Genomic DNA, 20,531 nt, shown 5'->3' with positions numbered 1-20,531 from the left:
TCTTCCTTTGCCTCCTCCATCGCCGCCCACGTGTTGACAGACATGACATTTCGCGGAGACTTTCGCGGATAATCGAGCGGACTGACTTTTCGAGGCATCGGATTATCTCGAATTGTTCCTTCGCAAGAGACGCTCCCTCTGTATAGCCTAACAACAACGGGAAAAAAAGGGGAGGAGAACCCTAGTTACTTCTTCCCTTTTCCCTCCACCCTAAACCCTCTCTCCCCTCTCCCTCTCGAGGTACGTACCGTAGTCGTACCGTAGTACCGTAGTAGCCCTGAAGCAGTTAAAAAGGGAACCCTGAACCGGAAGAATTTGGATCTCCTCCTCTCCTCCTTTCACCCCATCTCCCCACATCTCTCCATGTCTTCACCAGGCCACCTACTCATTTCCTTCGTTTCCGCCACCTCTCCGTTTTTGTACTCTTTCCTTGGTCTAAAAGGGGGAAGAAGACGCTCGTGTCTGGATCATATGCAAGTGAACCAAAGACACGCACCACGTCTCTCCAAATATCAAAAAAAGCGCTGAATCGAATTGGGCACCCGTGGCACAGTTCGCTCAATGTAAAACCGGGTCCTTTGTTTGGATGGAAGAAGAGAAGAAGAAAAAGGTATGCAGTGTAAAAAACTTTCAAAAACCACAAAAACAAAGAACCATGACCCTGCACTAAAACTCCTACCCTCTCCTGGGTGACTGGGGATTCCGTGGATGCTCCTTTCGTAAGAAAACTCGTCAAAAATAAAAGGGAAAGAAGCTCATGGCGGCGAGCCGACCAAACAAGCTCGTTTTTTTAAGATGGGCCTTTGATGTGGACCGGCTGCCATCATCACCGAAGACCCAAAGCCCTGTTGGGAGGGAGCAACCCATCGGCCGCCGCCTTGTCGGCCTTCATCTTGTCCTGCCTCTTGCGAATCTTGAGCGCCTCGGTGCCATCATCTTCGATTCTCTGGCTAAACCAGGGGTGATTCAAAGCTTGTTTGGCCGTGATCCGCTTGGAGGGGTCGTAGACGAAGATTTTCTTGAGAAGATCCAGAAACTGGACGTTGAAGTCAGTGTGGGGAGGAATGATTTCCTGTCGCATGTTAGAACTTGCAATCAATACGGTGATTGGATGACTTACCTGAAGCTTCTTCATGGCCTTGACGTATTTCTTCGATTGCTTGGGGGTGTCAGAGTTGGGGTAGTCGAGCTTCTGGCCCTTGAAGTATCTAAGAGTTGTTAGCCAAGGCAACGAGGACGAATAAGGAGACTTACTGTGCGGCTGGATTACGTGAAGACCCTCTGTCCTTGGCAGTGACTTGCCTGACGAGATGCCGGTCGAGTTTGCTGCCGCACACTGGCTCCATCATGGCCAGGTGCTCGAGATTATCATGAGTCTGGAATAATGCGTCCCCAGTGAAGAACTCGACCAGGATGCATCCTATACTCCAAATGTCACACGGATAGCTCCAGCCCAGGTTGAGGATGATTTCGGGAGCGCGGTAGTGTCGTGTGCTTACAACCGACGAGTGGTACTCGTCATCAAAGGTTGCAGAACCAAAGTCGATCAACCGAATCTCGGGATCCAGGAGCACTTTGCGGTGACGGGCAGAACGGGGGTTGATGGTGGAGGATGCCGGGATGGTGCGGTTGTACGTAAATGTTTGGTAAGTGTTGTTGACAAGCAATATATTCTCTGGCTTCAGATCCGTGTGAATGAGATGCAGGTCATGGAGGACTGCAAAAGTTAGCGGACGTCGACGCGCGCCAAATTGGGCTACTCACAGGCCACGCTCGTAAAGAGTTGCCGAGCAAAGGTCTGAATGTGCGTGCTGGGAAAAGGCACGAATTGGTTGGACTTGAGAAAGTCAAAGACGCTCTGACCATAGAGGTCGGTGACGATGCAAATGTGGTTGCGGTAGTCGAAACAGTCGCGCAGGTGGATGCACTTGTTCCGGTTTTGTGCGTCGTTCGAGGCGAGCGTCGAGAGCACGCGGAGTTCAATGCGTGATGCATCGCGATACTTTTGGACCGACCGGATGACCTTGATCGCACACTTGGTGCCCTTGCGTCTGTCGTACGCCTCGACAACTTTGCCAAAGGTTCCTTGGCCCAGCAGCTTGATGATTTGATCTAGGGCAGGTCAGCGATGGACTCGCGACAATGTAGCGGTCAACTTACATCGCTCCGTCAGGTTGGCGTCGGCGTGCACCACGTAGTGGCCATCCTCATCGTCCACCTTTTCATTTGAACGAGACTTCTGCGAGATTGTAAGCGGTCGCGTCCATAGTAATCAAGAGTGGATCCATTCAAGACTTACGTCACCGATAACCTTCACATGGACTTCCTTGGCCTTGATCGGAGGCTGAGGCGGAGGAACATAGGCAGTCCAGTGTTCACGCTCGGCGTCGGTTTCTCGCCGCTTGGCCTCCTTTGCCTCGTCCTGCGCAGTCCTGCGGGTCGTCCGCTTACGCTTCTGCCCCACAACGCCATCTTCGAGTTTGTTGCCGTTGGCGGTGTTGCCGACGGACGACCCAAGTGAGGTCGACGCAGTCGTGTGAATGGCCGAGGCGGTCCGATCGGTCGAAATGGTGTGGTTGGAGGGCGTGTCGTAGTATGGGGTTTGAGTGGTCGAGTACGAGGTTTGCTGCTGGTAGACGGGGTCGTAGGCCGTCGAAGCGGCCGTCTTTCTCTTCTTGTCGGCATGGCGAGCGGAGTTGTCTGCGGCAGCGGATCTCGCGGGCTGGGGTTCTGGCGTATCATCAATGATGATGACCTCTTTTGGAATGCCATTTTTGTAAAATTCGTCCCAGTCCGGTTGATGCTCACGTCTACGAGAGCGCATGTTGGACATTCGGTGTTGGTCGCCCATGTATTGCTGCTGGTGCGAGTAGTCGGGCTGCGGCTGGTGGTGCTGGTGCAGTTGGTGCTGCTGCTGCTGCTGCAGCGGCGCGGGCTGACGCGCGTTGACGGTTGCGGTCCGGCGCAAGTCTGAACCGGAATAGGCGTTGTTGTAGTAAGCGTTGGAGGAGGGACGCGAAGTGCCGTTTACATGCTGAGGCACAGACGGCTGCCAGGCCTGATGGTAGGGATAGGTTTGGTGAGGCGGGAGGGTAGCGGTCGCGGTCGAAGGGGTGGACATCGCTGGGCCGGCCGGCACTGGGACCGACGTGGTACGTCTTGGTCGAAATCAAGAGGGGTGAAGTTGTTGACCAGCGGCTCGCAGGCGGAAGCGGAAGCGATGATTTTGGTGCTCGAGGCCACGACGGGGGTGTTGAAGAAGAAGGTCGAGGATTGCAGAGGGCGAGCGAGGCAAATTGTGCGTGTGCAATGAGCCTGGCTGGCTACTCTGTCGGTCGGTCGGACGAGGCAGTGGTGACGGGAAAATGGCGGGAAATGGCGGACGAGGCTGCCGGATCGAGGATTGGAGTGTGTCGGGGGCCAAAGACAGAGGCAGAGGCAGCGAGAGAGGTAGAGGATTAGGAAGAGGAGGACATGATGTTGGGGAGAGAGAGAAGGAGAGAGAGAAGTGTCGAATGCAGAGCTGAGTTAGCGCGAATTGGGCTCGTCAGAGGTGCACCGGCAGCAGGGCTTTGAGTGCACTGGTGATTTGCACAAATGCGAGGAGGCAGTCTCTCCCAGGTCATCAGTGCGTTGCTTTGGTAATTCGGCCGTCTCTGGGGTCAGGGCACTGGCAGCACTCAAGACTCGCCCGTCGCCTGGGTGGCGCGCCGGGCGAAACATGGACGCGTCGAGATGATGATAGATAGAACACACAGCCTCGACCAAGACGCTTCTTGTCTTCTTCGTCTTCGTACTGCCAACTTCCCCGCCGAAATGAACAAAATGACGCGGGGCGCTTTGGGCTTTTGTTCGGCTTCATCATGGCTCCAGTCAAAGCCAACGTCACAAGAGAGGCGTCCTGAAACCCTCCCGCCTCGCAACGCAACATATTCTTAGATTGTCGTGTCGCATCAGCCGTGGCAAACAGAGCGATATAATCCCCCCCTCCCCTCTTCGCTTCTTTCTTCAAAGCCATCGACGTCTGCCTTTTGCCGGAACGAGCACGTTCCCCTCGCACCCCTCCACTTCATGTACCCTACCTACATATCCGTACATACACGTCCTCGAGCTGCCTCTCATTACCGACCTCATGCTGCGTAACATGAAGGCTCTGAGGCGGCAACAACAAAAAGGCCCCAAACTTGGACTCGCTCGCTCGCTCGCTTCATCCCATATACCCACCCACCCACCCACCCAATCCATTGATGACGGCCAGGGGCCGATCCATTCCTTGTTCCCGCGAGACCATGGACCGACACAGAGAGACAGGCACTTGGCTTGGCATCGCTTCCCGCCGCCTTTGACTGGAAATAACCACTCGTCTTACCACGCTCCAGATTACCCCTCGTACTATTCTTTTTTATCTCTTTTGTCGTCAACAGTTGGACCATGCAACCCCCCATCCGCCGCCCCTTTGGTACCGACAATTGCACCCAGACCCGTCCGTCACCCTCAACTGTCACTCCTTCTATGCCCCTCCTCCCGGCATGTGTCTGACCAAATTTCGGCAACCTCTCCCCCGGGCACAGCTCTGCCCCAACATGTTTCTTTCTTCTTTCTCCCCTCCTGCATTTCCTCTATTCCTCCTGCATTTCCTCTCTCCGCTCTTCTAAGCAACGGCTGATTTACACCACGCGAGCACTACGACAGACATTCGTACCTGGCCAGCTGGCTGTACAATGCAGCGCCTTCTCCGCCCCCTCCCCCGTCCACTGCTGAACTATCTACCCAAATGTCCGCGCGAAACCCTCTCGCCCTCAAGACCCACACGCACGCCACCTGCCATGGCCCACCAACCACTCTGCCAAATTCTACACTACCCTCCACACCACCACATTTCTGCAGTCATTTCCTTGCCCACACGTTTGACCCTCGTCCCCTCTGCTCCTGCTTTGCGCCTGCTCCGCGGAAGAGCACGACATGCGTGCGTGCGTGTCTGCGTCCATCTGTCGTCAGGAACAAAGACGCGCGCAAGGGGTGCAGTGAAATGCCTCGCCGCAACCTACACTACCTACTTGCCTACCTCTCCCCGGCTAACCAACGCGCCTATCCTATCCTTCGTCCGTCTACCCATTCACTGGACAGCCATCACCCATCCCCAAAAATTCAAGGTCCAGATGGTAGTAGCAAAAGGTCATAGCACACACACACACTAGCCAAGCCTACTACTCCCCTTGATCCTTCGCATCGGGCTTGGTCAAGTCTATGTCAAGAGCGCAAGAAGAGCCGCTTGAATAAACGCTCCCTGCATGCGTCGTGGTGTATTCGACAGGGAAGTTTCCCACTCCTCTGCAGCCACTTCGACGTGCTTGCTTTGTTTCTTTTCTCACCAGGTCGAGAGCTCCTTTGTGTGTTGTGGCTTTTGCTACAGTACGTGCCAGGCCTTGGAGGCCGTCACATGTCAAGTCGTGCTGGCGGCGTCAGCGGTGCTGGTCTCTCCCTCGTGATGGATGGATGGATGGATGGGTGGGATGGGCTTAGGTAAAGCCCCCACCCCCGCCCGCCGCCTGTATACAGGTGCTTGCTTGCTTGCCCGAGTCTGTCCTACTGTTTACCCATCTACGCCTCCACCTTCGCCCGGCCATTGCCTAGGTACGTACCTACTGAATACTGAACGGAAAACCCGAAGACAAGGCGTGCTCGCTACTGCGCTTCGCTGCCGTCGTGTTGCCTGCCTGTCTGCTAACATAGCTACTTTGATTTGCGGTCTTGTTATGCGTTGTCGTGGTAGGAGGGCAAAGTGAATAGGGACGAGAGAGGTGTTGATGGATTGACTGACGAGCGAATAACAAGGTACCCAACTCACTCGCTGCTTACTTAGCTGTCAGATCGATGCCGGAAGAGAGGGAGGGCACGGACGGCCAGTAGATACCTACGTCCAATGAGAGCAAGTCAGTCGGGTTTTTACAACTTCAAACGTCTACAGGAGGGCGATTTGGCTGGGACACGGACAGCAAGTCTTTCAAAATAGCCAAACAAGGCAAGAACATCAGCTTTTCCCAACTTCAAACGTCTATAGAAGGGTGATTTGGCCGGGGGCACGGACGGCGACTGAAGAGATGGCTGAAAAACCAGGGCAAAAGGACGTCTGAACTGATTGGGCTGTTGTTCTTATTGTTGTTTGCTCATCAAGGCGTCCGTATACTGGCTGTTTCCTCTCTAGCGCAACATGCTCCCAAGGCTCTCGCAGCAAGAACCAGTCAGTCATACGTTCGCCAGGATAACGTCATGTCATTGTCACTGTCATCGTCGCCGCTGTCTTGCCTGTCTCTCTACCGTACTGTTCAGAACAATGACCAACCAGCTAGATACGTGGGCGCATGTTCTGGCGTAGGTAGGTGCCTTGCCTTGCTTCGGTCCACGTCTACATCTGCTAGTGAAGACGAGTTGATGTGCGCTACGACTTTCCGTCTGGTTGTCTGGATCCCAAGTTCGGATTGAACCTAAGCGAAGCGAAGCGAAGGAACGGGAAGGGCTGGTGTCGTGTATGGCCGCCGTCTTTGCCTTTCCCTCTCTCCCACTCACTCACTCACTCCCTCCCTCCCTCTCTCTTTCAATTTCACCCACTTACTTGTCCCGGACTACACATGTAAATAACTGCCTCTCTACTCCCACCCCTCCCTCCCTCTCCCCGATACATCCATCCACCTACCAATCAAACATCCTACACACCTCCCAGCACGTCCCTGACGACGCGAACCGTGCGATCCGCAATGGCCTCGACGTCGGCCGCCGTGACCGTATACGGCGGCGCCAGCAGCACGTGGTCGCCCGCGCGCCCGTAGTCGGCCGTGCCGCTGCCCGGGTAGAGCGTGATGCTGTAGGCGGGGGTGAGGGCTGTCGTGACCGAGTGGTCGAGTTAGCGAGGGAGTCTCTTCGTGGGGAGTGGAAGGGAGTGCTGGGAGAGGGGTTGATGGTGATGGTGATGGAGTAAGGGGCGGGCATAGGCAGACAGGAAGCACCACGGGATGCGTCGATTGAGCAAAAGGAGGGAAAAGTGACAGGGGTCTGCGGGTGCGGCAGCTCGGCCAAGTATCCGCACCCACAGCTGCTGGTACCGTACCTGTTTCGTGTATCCGCATGGCGATTGCTTGTTTTGGGTCAAACGGCTGTTTCGTCGCCTTGTCTCGCACAAACTCAATCTGGGGGACGAAGTCGTCAGCCAAGGAGCGAGCGTTTCTTCCCGCACCGTTTTTGAGGAACTTTTTGAAAGTAGCGAATGACTGAAAAAGAGAGGGAGAACTTGAGGATAGAGAAAAGGGGTGGAAGGGAAACGCAAAAAACGATTGGAAATCAGGGCCACTGTCACCAAAACTTACCCCCCAAAAGAGACCCCGGCCTCGGATATTTCCAACATTCGGATGATCCTCCAAACCCTCTCTCAGCAGCTTCTCGAGATACTTGCCCTGGCGCGTCACATTCGCCATCAAATCCTGCTCCTTCACAATACGCTGGACCTCGGCGGCGGCGGCGCAGGCAACCGGGTGCGCTTGATACGTGTGGCCATGGACAAAGGCGCCAGTGCCCTTGTCAAGGGCGTCAACGACGCGATGGCCGACGAGGAGGCCGGCGATGGGTTGGAATCCTCCGCCCAGCCCTTTGCCGATGGTTTGAAGGTCCGGGACGACGTTTTCTTGCTCCCACGCGTGCAGGGTGCCTGTACGCCCCATGCCGCTCATCACTTCGTCCAGGATGAGCAGCGCGCCGTACTTGTCGCAGACGGCCTTCATGGCGGTGAAGTAGCCGGGGACTGAGGGGACGCAGCCAAGTGCCTGTGGGATTGAGGAGGCGGGTCAGCGCCGATTGTCAATCCCGAGGAAAGAGGACGCTCAAACTCACCGCTCCAACAACTGGTTCGGCCACAAACGCGCAAACCGTCTCGGGCCCAACGCGTTGGAACTCGTCGTCCAGCTCCTGCGCCAGCCGCTGCACAAAGGCCTCGGTGCTCTCGCCCTCCCTCTTCCCGCGGTACTCGTTGCACGCCTCGACGTGCGAGATGTGCTGCATGAGTACGGGCTCAAAGGGCGCGCGCCGGCTGACGTGCCCGCCCAGGGACAGCCCTCCGAGCGTGGTTCCGTGGTAAGAGCCTTTGCGCGCGATGAAGTGGATGCGTTGCGGCTGTGGTGGGGAGACTTCAAGGTAGTATTGCCGCGCCAACTTCATGGCAGCTTCGACGGCTTCGGAACCTGGACATTGTTAGGCGAGGGCAGGCGATTTGGGCGGCTGGTGAGTTGAAGTTCAGGGGACTGCGTGGTTCTGGGGTTGAGGTAGTGTTGAAACAGAAATTCTAGTAGCCCGGTCCTTCTCTTGATGATCGTGACCAAATTTCACTGCCATACAGGTCTTCCCTTTGGAGATGATATTTGACAGACTAAGATGGGATGGAAGAAAAGAAGAGTTTCATTGGTTTGATGGATGCCTCAAAATGGAAGAAGAGTTGCTCACCCGAACTAACAAAGACTGCCTTGCTCATGCGTCCGCCCGTAGAGTCAATCACCAACTTCCCAAGCTCATCGCCAGACGGTGTGGCAAACATGAAGCTGTGGCAGTATGAAAGCTTGTCCATCTGACGTACAACGGCATCGCGGACACGCTCGTTGCCGTGGCCTAGACATGCCACTGCCGCGCCAGATGTTGCATCAAGCACCTCTTGCCCATTCTCCAGCGTGAGGTAAAGTCCACGAGAAGCGGTGATGTTGGGAGGCGTGAAGCGCAGGGAGCGCTGGAGGACGGGATCCGGAGAGCCATTGGCGCCGTTGACTTTGTGTGAAGCCAGCATTTTGTCGAGATGGATGATGGATGATGGCGTATAATTGTTTTGTCTTCAAGTATCTGATGCCACAGGATTGTGGGATTTTATGTATCGCAAGTTCGACGTGAGAGACTGATTGAAACTAGGTGTTGAGTCACAATTGCCGTTTGTTCCTTGGTTCCCCGCTCTTGACGCGCTACAGACATGTAGATATAGGCGCCCTTCATTTGTGTCCGCCCTGCACCCGCTTATCGCATGCGACTCCCCGATGCGGCAGATCACGGCCTACGAGCAGCGAGTTGCGTGAGCACAGACGGGCTGTGCTGTGGGAGCACGGCAGCGGGGACGAAGCAGCTGTGCCGGCGGCGCGTGGAGATGAGATTGGACGACCAGAATGAAGAGAGTCAGGGAGTCGGTTCGGTCCGGAGTCCCCCAGGAACTCATGGACCCTGGTCCCGCGCCTCGGACCGCTCGTCCTGTGGTTCCAAGAGCTTTTGGCTCATGTGCCTGGAGCGTGGAGTGTGCTCTCTGTGGAATTGATTGGCAGCCGAGGGTTTGTGTTGTCCAGACTGAGGATTGCCACTATCATGTGTTGCTAGTCATGAATGTGGTGGGCTTTCCCCTGTTTTAGACGACAAAATTAGACGCCTGTTGCAAGTTGGCCGGGGAAGCATATGAGTCTTCGATCTGTTGGCTCATGGTTCGGGCACCGCGGCGGCTAGATCAGATGGTCCCGTCCTCGGGCATCTGGTCAATGAGCAATTCTGCGCGTGTTTACGTCAACAAACAATGCGTGGCGGGATGGATGATGTTTCCGTTCCAACGCCAATGGCGTCAATGATCAACTTTGCACGCTCAAATGTTTGGGAAGACAGCGTGTCATAAACAAGAATGTCAATTGGGATGAAGCTTGACAATGATCCGAGTTTGGACCCAGCGCAAGAGCGGAGAAGGGAACGGGGGCGGAAATGCGGGGGCGGGGCGGAATCACTCCGCCGGGCGGTGAACACATGTCTTTGGAACCTCAGGCAGAAAATTAGCGGGATACTGTGACCTTTCCATCCAGTTGACAGACATTCAACACCACACATCGCCCGTCATGTCGAACCACGCGCGTGTCGAAGAGCTGTCCGACAGCGACCCAAGCGAAATGGACCCGTCCGACTTTGACCCCTCAGCCCTCGCGCAAATGATGGGCGGCGTAAACCTGGGCGCTGGCGGTCCCCAAGCACAGCAATTCTCGACGCCGCAGCACACCATCACGCCTAATGCCCAGGCTGAAGCTCAGCACCGCGAGCGCTCCAAGCACTGGCAGTGCATCTACCCTGTCTACTTTGACGCGACGCGCACGCGCGCCGAAGGGCGCCGTGTCGGCAAGGAGCTGGCGGTCGAGAACCCGCTGGCGCGCGAAATGGTCGACGCCGTTGCCGCGCTGGGCCTGCAGGTCGTGTTTGAGCCGGGTAAAACGCATCCCAAGGACTGGGCCAATCCAGGAAGGGTGCGCATCTTGCTCAAGGAGGACGGCAAGCCCGTCAACTCGGCCGTCAAGAACAGTAAGCTACTCAAGAAATACGACTTCGATTGGGAATTGCAAGACTGACACATTCAGAACACCACCTCTACAACCTCGTCGGCGCTTACCTCAAAGCTCACCCCACGACTCCAGACGCCCCAATGCGCCTCCGCATTGCTGGACTGCCCCCGCCAAAAGAGCTCAAACCTCCGGCGATTCCAAAGGGCTGGAAGATGAATACCATTCTGCCCCTCCATTCGGCTGGGCTCAGCGGTGGTGGTGTCAGCGAAAATCTCTTCAAGGACATGATGGCCGAGATGCAGGGCGAGGCGCCGGGCGGCAGCGCGAGTGATAGCGGCACTGGTGCGGCCAAGAAGAAGAAGGACAAGAAGAAGGGCAAGGCTTGAGATGGCCGCGTCTGCCCCCGTCTGTCCAGCTGTGACTGGTCTTTTCACTGCTGCTGCCGCTGGCTGTGACTTTGGCTTCCGGAATTTCTTGCGTGTGGTTCGTGTAGAGCTGACATCTTGCACGTGTGGTCTTGGCCAGAAATCTGCAAGACGACGTTCATCGGCCACCTATCAAAGCACCGGATGTCATGTGCCAGAAGTTGACTTGCGAGATGGCAAAATCAGAGGATAGGACAAAGAAAAGAAAACCGGGTGCAAGAGATGCTGGCTTTGAAAAAGAAAAAAGATGGCAAGAGGAGCTTGCCTGGACACTGCTACCGTTTGACAGCCAAAGCGGAGCGGAGCGGCAAATGGGCGGGACAGACGATACGCCAACGATTGCCTCCTCGAGCTAGGCACTGCGCTGCGCGGTGGAACGGTATTCGCTCAGGGTGACGGAAGGAAGCGACGGACTCGGTCCCATCCATCGTCGTCCGCGTTTCAACACGACGCACGCATGCACGTCTGCCAACGTCTGCCTTCGTCCAGACATGCAACCAAGCAACCCGCCAGCTGCATCAAACACGTCAAATGTGTCGCCATACGTCACGAAGCCGCCGCTGCTCCACCGGCTCCTAGGCAGGCTCCTACGGACCGTGCCTCTTGCTCCTATTTGTTTGCACATCTTCGCTTGCGTCGACATGCATCTCGCCTCTTTCGCTTCGGCCTCTGCGGCTCTGGTCGTCTGCAGAGAATATTTTGCCTTTTTACTCTGGAAGCGTCGGCGGCGGTGGCGGGAAACAAAAGACTGCTTACACAGCAGAAGGACAGGCGGAAGGAAGGGCAGATGTGCCGATTGAGCTTATACTACCTACGAGAAACGAACGCATGCGCGCGCGCGACTGCTAATCATCAACGTCGTGAGACGAGGGATGCCGGGAACGCATCATCTACCTGTAGATACTAATAAACAACGTCTTTCAACGCCACCGTCTCTTTCGTCATCTGTGCACTGGGCAGCGTGACTGGGTGAACCGATGTCTGCGCTAGCGGCGAAGCAAATGCAACTTTCCAAATACTGGAAAAAAATTCACATTCCCTCTGTTTTTGTACTCGTCACCCTGGTGGCAAGAAGAAACGGCGTCGAACTCCATGGACGGCCGCCGCAACCCGCGTATCTACGTGGACAAGCGGCCTACATGACAACAGACAGACGCGCAAAAGCCCAACAGCCTACGCAACAGAAAAACGATCGAAGCCCGCTCCGCTAGCAAATCAAGGTAGCTTTCACTACTACCTCGACTTGTCGATTCCCTGCACGCAACTCTTTGCCGTCGGCTGGCAGGTGTCAGCGTGTGAGGGAGAGAGAAAACGAGAGCGAACGAAGAGGCAGATGAAAACGCTTTCTTTGTGCGAGGGGGTTGGACGGGAGCCAGGGGTAGGTGTGCGAAGATGCTACTGCTTTTTTCCGTCTTCCTCCCTTTTCCCTTTTCTTTGAGATGCTAGCTCTTCTCCCTGTCCGACCGACTTTTGCACGAGTCTCTCTGGCTATGAAAACATATGTAGTAGCTAGAAGATAAATCGGTGGCCCATTCGATGCGCGCTCGCCAGACTGTGATGACTACTATGACTGCTACTCGGCCATAGGTGTGGTGGCTGCGCCGTACCGTCTGGCACTGGCGATTGAAATAGTGACATTCCCAATGGGTAGAGAGAGACTGGAGACTGGGGCAGAGCTTTCTACGTTGCTGAAAATATCCCAGCTGACGCTAGTTGAATGGCGGTATAGACCATGAAAAGACACAGACAGCAGACCACACGCCGCGGAGAATCGGATTGAAGATTAAGTATTGAGGAAAGCAGAAAGATTGACGCTTCACCCCTCACTCGTCAGTCGTCTCCATTTGACGCCTTGGTGTTGCGGGATTGTTGAGAACAATGGCTCTAGTAGATATCCATAAGCAGAAGTAGAAGAGAAGTCCAACCTTCAAGAAAAAGACAGCAATGTGATGGAATGCGGTGGAAGAGTCGAAAAAGAGACAAAACGCTGCATAACAGTAGACACTGCACACCGTCTTCTTTAACCCTTTCCTTCCTTATGTCACGCAACGAAAACGACAACGGTGACGACCACCACCGCCACCAAAAGCAGCAAGTAAACGGCGCCACGGCGCGCTCTAATGTTCATGATAGATTCAAACACGACTATTCCGAGAGCCAGACAAAGCAACACGTCCACGTCGACTGAACACCAAGTAAAAGTCGAATTCACCCAGGGGCTCGAAGTCCTACATGCAATGCAGCACTGGCTTGCCCCTTCAAAGGCATCTGCCTCGTTCTACTCTTGGCAGGGAAGGCTAAAATGTATTGTACAAAGCAAAAGGCCGTTGAAAAGCATCTCAACATGTAAGAGATTGATCTGTACCTGATGCTTCAGTATGGCGTAGGGGCTGCCTTTTTGCAGCGTGCATGGCGGACTACGGGGAGGCAATGCTGGCGTATGGTGCCCTATACAAATAAAGGCTATTATGGTTTATTCCCAAACATGGCTGCTGCGCATCACCAACCAGAAGAATGATCTACAGAAAACGGAACACGGCACACAGCACACGGCAACACACGGACACTGAGCAAGCGGTCCTGGACGTATCGCAACGCCGTGATTGCTAAGCGAGGACGCCGGAGGAGGAGGGCAGCGAAACAAAATCTCAAACGTTTGACTTGTTTCATCAAAAGACGAGACGAGACGAGAGTCTCCATATCCCCCGCCCCCAACCGTGCTTTTGAGCCCATGTGGAACCTCTCGCTTAACAACTGCTGATATGCGAATTGAGACAAACGACAAAACACCAACGACGCCCGTTATTGCCCTGGGTATCCACTGGCCGCCCAGCCGTCTTATCCGGGAGTGTGACTGATACAAAAAAGGAAATCTGTGTTTGGATGCGATAGAAAGAGGGGGTAGAGTGGACATGCGCGTTTGAGATGTCAACGTGCAGGCAATGCCGAGCTCTCGCTGGGTCAATCATGCAGCGCTAAGCATCTCTCCTCTTCTCCCTGTGACGCGCGCTCCTAGCTCTCGACACATTCTTGCGTTCCGGCTCGGAAGGCTGAGGCTGCTGATGAAGCTCCTGTTGCGGCTGCTGATGCCCCTGTTGGTGTGGCTGCTGTTGAGTCTGTTGTTGCTGCTGAGCTGCCGCCAGCTTCTTGGGCCAGTCAAGGGCAAGGTCGATGTTCTCCCGCGGATAAACAGCCTCTAATATGACATAGAGCAGGTAGTCGATGATGACGCACAGACAAAAGAGCTTGCCTGCCCAGATGCCGCAGCCGTAGTACCGCTTCAAGCGGTCGATAAGGGCGAAGCTTTGCACGCCTGCCCGGCCACGCGTAGCGCCCCACCCACCACTCGAGTAGCCATAGAACTCCTCTTCGCTAAGCACGCCGGATATGCCATTGTAGACGCGTTCGGTGCGCTCGGCAATGTCGTCCCATGAGTACATCATTTTGACTTGCTCGTGGAAGCGCTCTGTGCGAATCTTATTCGCTCGGCGTGCTGCAATGGCTTTGCCAGTCGCAGCCACGAGGTCGTCTTCCTCGGGTTTGGCAAATGTCGTCATGTGTGCTGGAAGTACCTCTGGAATGCCGCCGACTCGGGTACATACAACGTACAAGCCGCAGCTTGCGGCTTCAACGATGACGGTGCCAAACGCCTCGGTAAGACTGGGGTGGAGATAAATGTGGCCGCGCACCATGACGTCTCGGACTTCCTCGTGCCTAACGGGTCCCAAGAGCTCCACGCGATCTTGCAGCACGTTTCTTTCGAGCATTTGCTCAAGGTCAATGGCTTTTGGACCTGATCCGGCAATGATGAATTTGACGTTGGGGTGGGCAGACAAGATTCGAGGGATAGCCGCAATCAGCAAGTCTGTCCCCTTGTTGTAGAATAGCCGTGAAATGACTACGATTGTGATGACATCATGCGGGCCAATGGTCTGCGAAGCTCGTTCTCCAGGCCGAAAGTTTTCCGCGACAACTGCATTTGGGATGACAGACACCATTAAAGGGTCAAGCGAAGCGCGCAGGACAGTGTTCTCCTTGCTATTCAAAGTCAGCGGCGTCCTGGAGTAGGAGTGCAGCGGATGCTCACCATGTATGACTGACGCAAATGACATGGTCCACATCGCTGAGCGTAAACTTCAGGAGTTTGTTGGTAAGGATGCTAGCCGCGTCCGCAAACCCAAACAGCGAGTGGTCCGTAAAGACGGTCCGCAGTCCCATTGTGCGCGCATGTAGAATGGCCTCGTGGCAGAGACTACTAAGGCTGGCATGGCCATGTACAATCTCAATCCTCTCCCGAATGATGATGTTGCGAAAGATGGGGAAGAATGAGAAGACTGTCGGAAACGTCGACTCGCGGTAGATGACGAAGAAGGGGACGTGATAGACCTTGAGGCCGTTGGTAAGATAGCGGATTCCTTTGCGACCCTCGTGCGCGTGGGTAATGATGATGACTTTGTGCCCGCGATCTATGAGTTTCTATGGCAGGTCAGCGTATTTCACCCTGGATGCGCATTGGGTTCCTACTGTTGAGAGCTGGTATATGTGACTTTCCACACCACCTAAGAGTACGTCAGTCTCGGTTTCCAGGCTTCATGCTTCAATACCAACCAGGTTGGGGATAAAAGAAATCGCTAATCATCCTGCAATGTGTAAGCGCGCGCCGCATCTCGCATTCCTGAGACCTTACGCAATATTGTACGGCATCTTGATCGCCTTCTTCCGTTACTGCTCGTAACAGGAGAGCGTGGTGTCAGCCAATGCATCGCAGGTCCAATTGGAGCAACGCCCTCGGAAAGGGTCAACCTCGAGAAGCGCCAGTCTGGACGGACGTGGAAGCTTCCTTGTTGGGAATGCGCGTCGGCAGCACGGAAAGCTCCCGCGAAGCCAGGCGGTGACTAGGCGGTATCGATTCTGCCGGCAGCTCAGATGAATTTACGCGGACCGCGACTCTCCGCCAGTCTACATCCACTTGCGACACTAACAATGCCTGGCCAGTTTTACGCGCGCTACGTCCCTCCGAAAGCGCAAAAAGAGAGCGCTCCTGAACTGCCACTCCGAGAGCCAGAACACCAGGAACCACGCGTCGAAGAGGGTGCGGCTCCTCCGAGTCCAGAGACCAAGAAAGAAAAAGAACCCAAGCGCGCAAAGAAGCGCAAGCGCGTAGAGCCCCAGGATGCCACGACCGACGATGACGCAAAATCAAAGAAACACAAGTCTGTGCTGTCAAAATTCGAAAAGTCTACGCAGATTGCTTCGGTAGCCGCTGCGAGAGAAAAGCCCAAGGAAGAGGAGCCGGCCGACGAGCCAGAGCTGCACGGCAAGTCGACACGTCCATTGGCATCACGCCAGCCATGTTGACAATTTCATTTAGACCTAGGACCCATCCCCCAACCTGAACCCGTACCCGAAGCGCCGTATAAACCCGAATTCTCCTCCCTTCCGTCCTGGCTAGCGCAGCCAATCACTGCTTCGACGAGCAGTCGCAAGCCATTCGAGGAACTCCGCATAGATCCAAAGCTCATCAAGCACCTGAAAAGCAAGGGATACCACGAAGCATTTGCAGTGCAGTCTGCCGTGTTGCCCCTCCTCCTACCCGGAGGGCCTCCTGACGTGGCCGATGTTTGTGTCTCTGCCGCCACGGGCTCCGGCAAGACGCTAGCCTATCTTCTCCCAATGATTGAAAGCATGCGCCATCGGGTCGTCACACAGCTACGCGGAGTTGTTGTGGTCCCCACGCGAGAGCTGGTAGTCCAAGCACGGGAGGCAGCCGAGCTTTGTGCCGTTGGCAGCGGCCTTAAGATTGGTACCGCCATGGGCAGTCATGCTTTTGGTGTGGAACAAGACATGCTCGTCAAAAAGGGAAGGAGGTACGACTCGATAGCTTCGGCAGAGTTGCGAGATAGGGCCAAACGACGTCTGGCGGACGGTTGGGCAGCGGAAGACGACGACTGCGAGGATATTCTCGATGTCCTCCCAGGTCATGTGCCGCAGTACGAGTCAAAGGTCGACATTCTTATCTGCACCCCGGGTCGGCTCGTCGAGCACTTGCACCACACCAAGGGTTTCAGTCTAAACAATGTCGATTGGCTCGTCATTGACGAAGCGGACCGTCTGCTCGATCAGAGCTTCCAGGATTGGGCCGAGACGGTGATGAATTCCTTGGAAGTACAAAAGACGCCCGATCAAATGAGTCCAAGAGAGCGAATCATATCCCACCTGCGGTACCTTCCGCAAAAGCGCAACGTTAGAAAGGTCATTCTGAGTGCCACAATGACGAGGGATTTGAGCAAACTCGAAGCGCTCCGGCTGCGGAGGCCAAAGCTGGTCGTTGTGGAAGGAGCCGAGTCTGCAGGAGGCCGAGTCGACGGGGACGTCTTTGAGCTTCCCGATTCGCTGTACGAATGTGCAATCCCTGTCGGCGACGGCAGCCGAAAGCCCTTGTTCCTCCTCCGTCTTCTCCAGACCAGGATTCTTCCAGACTTGCCCGATGCAGCAGTGCCAAGTTACGGTGAGCAGATGGACGAGGACTCCAAGTCTGATACTAGCCCCGACGACTCGGAGAGCGCCTCGTCAACAGATACCGAGTCGTCGTCGGACGAAGAGTCGGACGATACCTCGGCATCTTCAGAAGAGGAGTCGGACTCGTCCTCGAGCGACTCTGATTCAGAATCGGACGCACAGTCCGCGAGCTCAGATACCCTTGGAGGAGAGTCGGCTGGAGAAAAGCGTCCCACAGCAACAGCACCAACATCTGTAGAACCCGTCTCCAACGTCCTCATCTTCACACACAACAACGAAAACGCTAACCGTCTCTCCCGCCTCCTCGGCCTGCTCCATCCCCCATACGCCGCCGTAACCGGCACACTGACCAAATCTTCGACCTCTTCCTCGTCGCGCAAGCTGCTGCGCGCCTTCAGCGCCGGCAAGCTGCGCATCCTCATCGCGTCGGACCGGGCGTCGCGCGGGCTGGACCTGCGGCACCTGGCGCACATTGTCAACTACGACATGGCGACCAGCGTGACGAGCTACGTGCACCGCGTGGGGCGCACGGCGCGCGCGGGCAACGACGGCACCGCCTGGACGCTGTTTACGCGCAGCGAGGCCGGCTGGTTCTGGAACGTGGTTGCGCGCGGCGAGGCCGTCCGGAGGAGCGACGGCGCCAAGGTCGAGCGCATGAAGTTGGAGGACGCCGTCAGTCAGGACGCGGTCGAGAGGTATGAGCAAGCGCTGGCTAGGCTGGGGGCTGAGGTCAGGGGGGCGGGAGAGTAGAGTCGAGCAGCGAATTTCGAATCGAAGAACATTACTTCAGGCATCTGCCCGTCTTGCTGCTATCATACGTGTCCAAGTGCCCGTCGTATAAGATACCTAGACTCCCATCGGCACCTCGGCCTGCCGCACGCAGCCAAATGAACAGGCTGCAGCTCATCCTAATTCGAGCGTGGGTAGGTATGTAGGTATATCCAACCTTCCTACTCCGACAGCCTACCTAGATACCAGACCAATCTCCTCCCGTCCCATAAACAACAGCTCGCATCCACTGCCACACAAGGCAGGCAATCTACACAGACAAACGGTCCACAACCTACATACCTACCCCAGCTACACTCCCCCACCCCCATCAACTCCCTCCTTCCCTCCCATCACCTCCCTACTTCACTCCTATCAGCTAGGTACATACGTATCACTCAATGATCCACCTCCGGGCTCCGATTGATGCACGCTATCTGGTATCTGCATCCAAAGAGATGGGTCATGTACCTAGACAACCGCTCCGTGACGCCGCTACTGATACCACCCGGGCCCTTCATCGCCGCCCGTTGGGTATGACGCACACCACTGGCTCGCGGGCTGGGTCCACCCAGGCAGTCGAGGCATTAGGGCTGACGGGGAAGACGGGACCTGAGTAGCAATAATGGCGGGCGGCGGCCGAATGAATAATGCCCGGCCGATGCTGTATTGTGGATGATGAGGGTGGGTGGCATGTGGATAGGGATGACGACTGATGAGGTAGGTGGGTAGGTTAGGCCTTGCGGGATTGTTGCGGCGGTGCCTTGCAGACGACTAGGTAGCTGAGGTGCTACTGGCCACAGATTCCTTGTGGTGGTAGGAAACTAGGGTAGGGGGGTGGTGATGAGTGATTGAGAGAGAGGACGAGACGAGATGAGACGAGACGACGGGAGAAGAGGAGAGAGACGACAGAATGGAGAATGAGTACAAAGCATGTTGCCGTCCAACCACATAACTACATACGTTACCTACGTCACAGCCAGAATCTGCATCCGCAACACCATTGCGGAGACGGCAGCCCAGCGTCCCTGACGTCCCTAGAGTTGAGGTGAATGCATGTGACACAAAAACAACATCGGCATCAAAAGTCCACCGGTCCAGCTCGCATCTCTGTCCGTCCGTCCGCTAGCTCGCCGTCGCGTGCCCCGAAGGTCAAGTCCCAAAGAAATCACGACAGCAGCAACGGCGGTGCAACAAGGCCTCTGCACGCCAGCCAGTCGGAGTCGGCATCCAGGAGGGGCCCGACGTTCTGGAAAGGAAGGCGTCCAAGAGACGAGGAAAAAGCAACGAAAAATTGCATCGACGAGTGCGTTTAAGGGAGGCCACTTGCAAGCCACGACCGTTGCGGCCTCCCGCGCTTCGTATATGCTTATCTGGGATCCTGGGATACCTGGGCTGGTGTCCTGGTGTCGTTTGCAGGGTTGATGGTGCGGATGCAGGCATTCTCCTGGCACAGCATGCCATTGCCGATGCGCTGCTGGCTGTTGTGCTCGCCGTGGCTCAAGCTGGCTCGGTACAGTGCAAAGAAGACTGCGTACCAGAGTGTGGGCTGCGCTGCTGTTGCTGCTGTGCTCGGGGGCGGCCGGCGTCTGGTGTGTGGTTAAAGGAAGCTCTTGGCGATTATGCAAGCCAAGACACGGCGGTGGGTTCAGGCTGCTGAGGACGCTGCCCGTTTTGGGTCGAGCACGTCCGCTTTTGGAGTGAACAACCACTGCCATTCGCTCTGCTGCCACGACCACTCATCAGAGCCCATTTCCGACGACGTCGCGACCTGCCCGATCCGCCGCGACAGACAGACGTTGGTCTTTTGATGCCAAGCAGACGGTTGGCCTAGTAGTAACTTGTTCCCCCTGAGTAGCAAGGTTGCGGAAGATCGACATAACCCAGAGCCAAAGGCGGCCGTCGAATCACGGCGTCGGCTCGTCTCGACATCCCAACCTCTGTCGACAACGTCGTTAACGACCTGACAAACCCGGCCAAGCGCCGCAACCCTCCGCCCACCGCCAGCACACACGACAGGACAGACGGCCGGCTGCTGTATCTGTACCCTCTGAGAAGAAGATGTGGCCTGCCTGATTGGCATGCGCCGAATTGATGCCGCCGTCGCCGCCGCCTCGAGCGGTCTGAGATGGATGGCGCCATTGACTCGTCGCCACTCGTTGTACAGCCCATACCGAGTAGAAGATACGGACTTGGCAACACATGCAAGCTCCATCTCCATGCGCTGGCCATGGCTCGGCGACGGGTGATGTACATGGCTACGTGGTAGCTGTTTGGTCCCTGAATCTCTCACGCCCAAATTTCTCCGGCGCCAATTGCTGAGGTGCTTGCCGCCGTCCCGAACCGCACGCGCTGCTCTCACGGCCTGCCCGCCGTCCATTGGCCGCTTGTTGGACATGATGGCTGCGAGTCACTTTCTGCTGGCCGCCCGTTGGTCCACTGCGAGCGGGTCTTGTCTGACGGTCCAGGATATCCCACCTAGGCGATGTTG

At 55.9% G+C, this 20,531-nt stretch overlaps 6 protein-coding genes across 6 annotated transcripts; 2 read left to right on the top strand and 4 right to left on the bottom strand.

Moving 5' to 3' along the window:
* Positions 1-826: 826 nt before the first annotated feature.
* On the bottom strand, positions 827-3,121 carry BKA78DRAFT_332139 (kinase-like domain-containing protein; the record flags this gene model as incomplete). The annotated part of the gene is made up of 5 exons (XM_066889949.1): positions 827-1,208; positions 1,255-1,717; positions 1,765-2,112; positions 2,161-2,239; positions 2,300-3,121. 5 exons carry the CDS (start codon positions 3,119-3,121, stop codon positions 827-829), a joined length of 2,094 nt encoding a protein of 697 aa, XP_066743798.1.
* Positions 3,122-6,642: 3,521 nt separating this feature from the next.
* Positions 6,643-9,216, bottom strand: BKA78DRAFT_268950 (aminotransferase). Its single transcript, XM_066885500.1, has 5 exons — positions 8,488-9,216; positions 7,882-8,228; positions 7,362-7,814; positions 7,106-7,184; positions 6,643-6,879 (listed from the first exon to the last, which is right to left on the bottom strand). Exons 1-5 carry the CDS (start codon positions 8,819-8,821, stop codon positions 6,707-6,709), a joined length of 1,386 nt encoding a protein of 461 aa, XP_066743797.1. The 5' UTR covers positions 8,822-9,216; the 3' UTR covers positions 6,643-6,706.
* Positions 9,217-9,893: 677 nt separating this feature from the next.
* On the top strand, positions 9,894-10,714 carry BKA78DRAFT_252421 (signal recognition particle, SRP19 subunit; the record flags this gene model as incomplete). The annotated part of the gene is made up of 2 exons (XM_066884733.1): positions 9,894-10,347; positions 10,404-10,714. The coding sequence occupies 2 exons, from the start codon at positions 9,894-9,896 to the stop codon at positions 10,712-10,714; spliced, it is 765 nt and encodes a 254-aa protein (XP_066743796.1).
* A 2,893-nt stretch (positions 10,715-13,607) lies between these two features.
* On the bottom strand, positions 13,608-15,691 carry BKA78DRAFT_156992 (glycosyltransferase family 4 protein). The gene is made up of 5 exons (XM_066883036.1): positions 15,441-15,691; positions 15,362-15,393; positions 15,278-15,312; positions 14,841-15,229; positions 13,608-14,791 (listed from the first exon to the last, which is right to left on the bottom strand). Exons 1-5 carry the CDS (start codon positions 15,455-15,457, stop codon positions 13,729-13,731), a joined length of 1,536 nt encoding a protein of 511 aa, XP_066743795.1. The 5' UTR covers positions 15,458-15,691; the 3' UTR covers positions 13,608-13,728.
* A 45-nt stretch (positions 15,692-15,736) lies between these two features.
* Positions 15,737-18,022, top strand: BKA78DRAFT_252255 (P-loop containing nucleoside triphosphate hydrolase protein; the record flags this gene model as incomplete). The annotated part of the gene is made up of 3 exons (XM_066884718.1): positions 15,737-16,082; positions 16,131-17,248; positions 17,435-18,022. The coding sequence occupies 3 exons, from the start codon at positions 15,737-15,739 to the stop codon at positions 18,020-18,022; spliced, it is 2,052 nt and encodes a 683-aa protein (XP_066743794.1).
* Positions 18,023-19,688: 1,666 nt separating this feature from the next.
* On the bottom strand, positions 19,689-20,438 carry BKA78DRAFT_296760 (uncharacterized protein; the record flags this gene model as incomplete). Its single annotated transcript, XM_066886661.1, has 1 exon — positions 19,689-20,438. The coding sequence occupies one exon, from the start codon at positions 20,436-20,438 to the stop codon at positions 19,689-19,691; it is 750 nt and encodes a 249-aa protein (XP_066743793.1).
* Between the last annotated feature and the right edge of the window lie 93 nt (positions 20,439-20,531).

Source organism: Phyllosticta capitalensis (assembly GCF_038381095.1).
Source record: "Phyllosticta capitalensis strain CBS 128856 chromosome Unknown BKA78scaffold_6, whole genome shotgun sequence".
Taxonomy (NCBI): domain Eukaryota; kingdom Fungi; phylum Ascomycota; class Dothideomycetes; order Botryosphaeriales; family Phyllostictaceae; genus Phyllosticta; species Phyllosticta capitalensis.
This window is presented reverse-complemented; position numbering and strand designations above follow the sequence as displayed.

Coding starts and splice junctions, on each gene's coding strand:
- BKA78DRAFT_156992 (XM_066883036.1), bottom strand. Junction 15,313..15,361: donor TTTCTTTTATCCCCAACCTG/GTTGGTATTGAA, acceptor ACGTACTCTTAG/GTGGTGTGGAAAGTCACATA. Junction 14,792..14,840: donor ATTTGCGTCAGTCATACATG/GTGAGCATCCGC, acceptor GACTTTGAATAG/CAAGGAGAACACTGTCCTGC.
- BKA78DRAFT_268950 (XM_066885500.1), bottom strand. CDS start 8,821: ATGCTGGCTTCACACAAAGTCAACGGCGCCAATGGCTCTCCGGATCCC. Junction 7,185..7,361: donor GCCGGGGTCTCTTTTGGGGG/GTAAGTTTTGGT, acceptor TTCGTCCCCCAG/ATTGAGTTTGTGCGAGACAA. Junction 6,880..7,105: donor CATGCGGATACACGAAACAG/GTACGGTACCAG, acceptor CGGTCACGACAG/CCCTCACCCCCGCCTACAGC.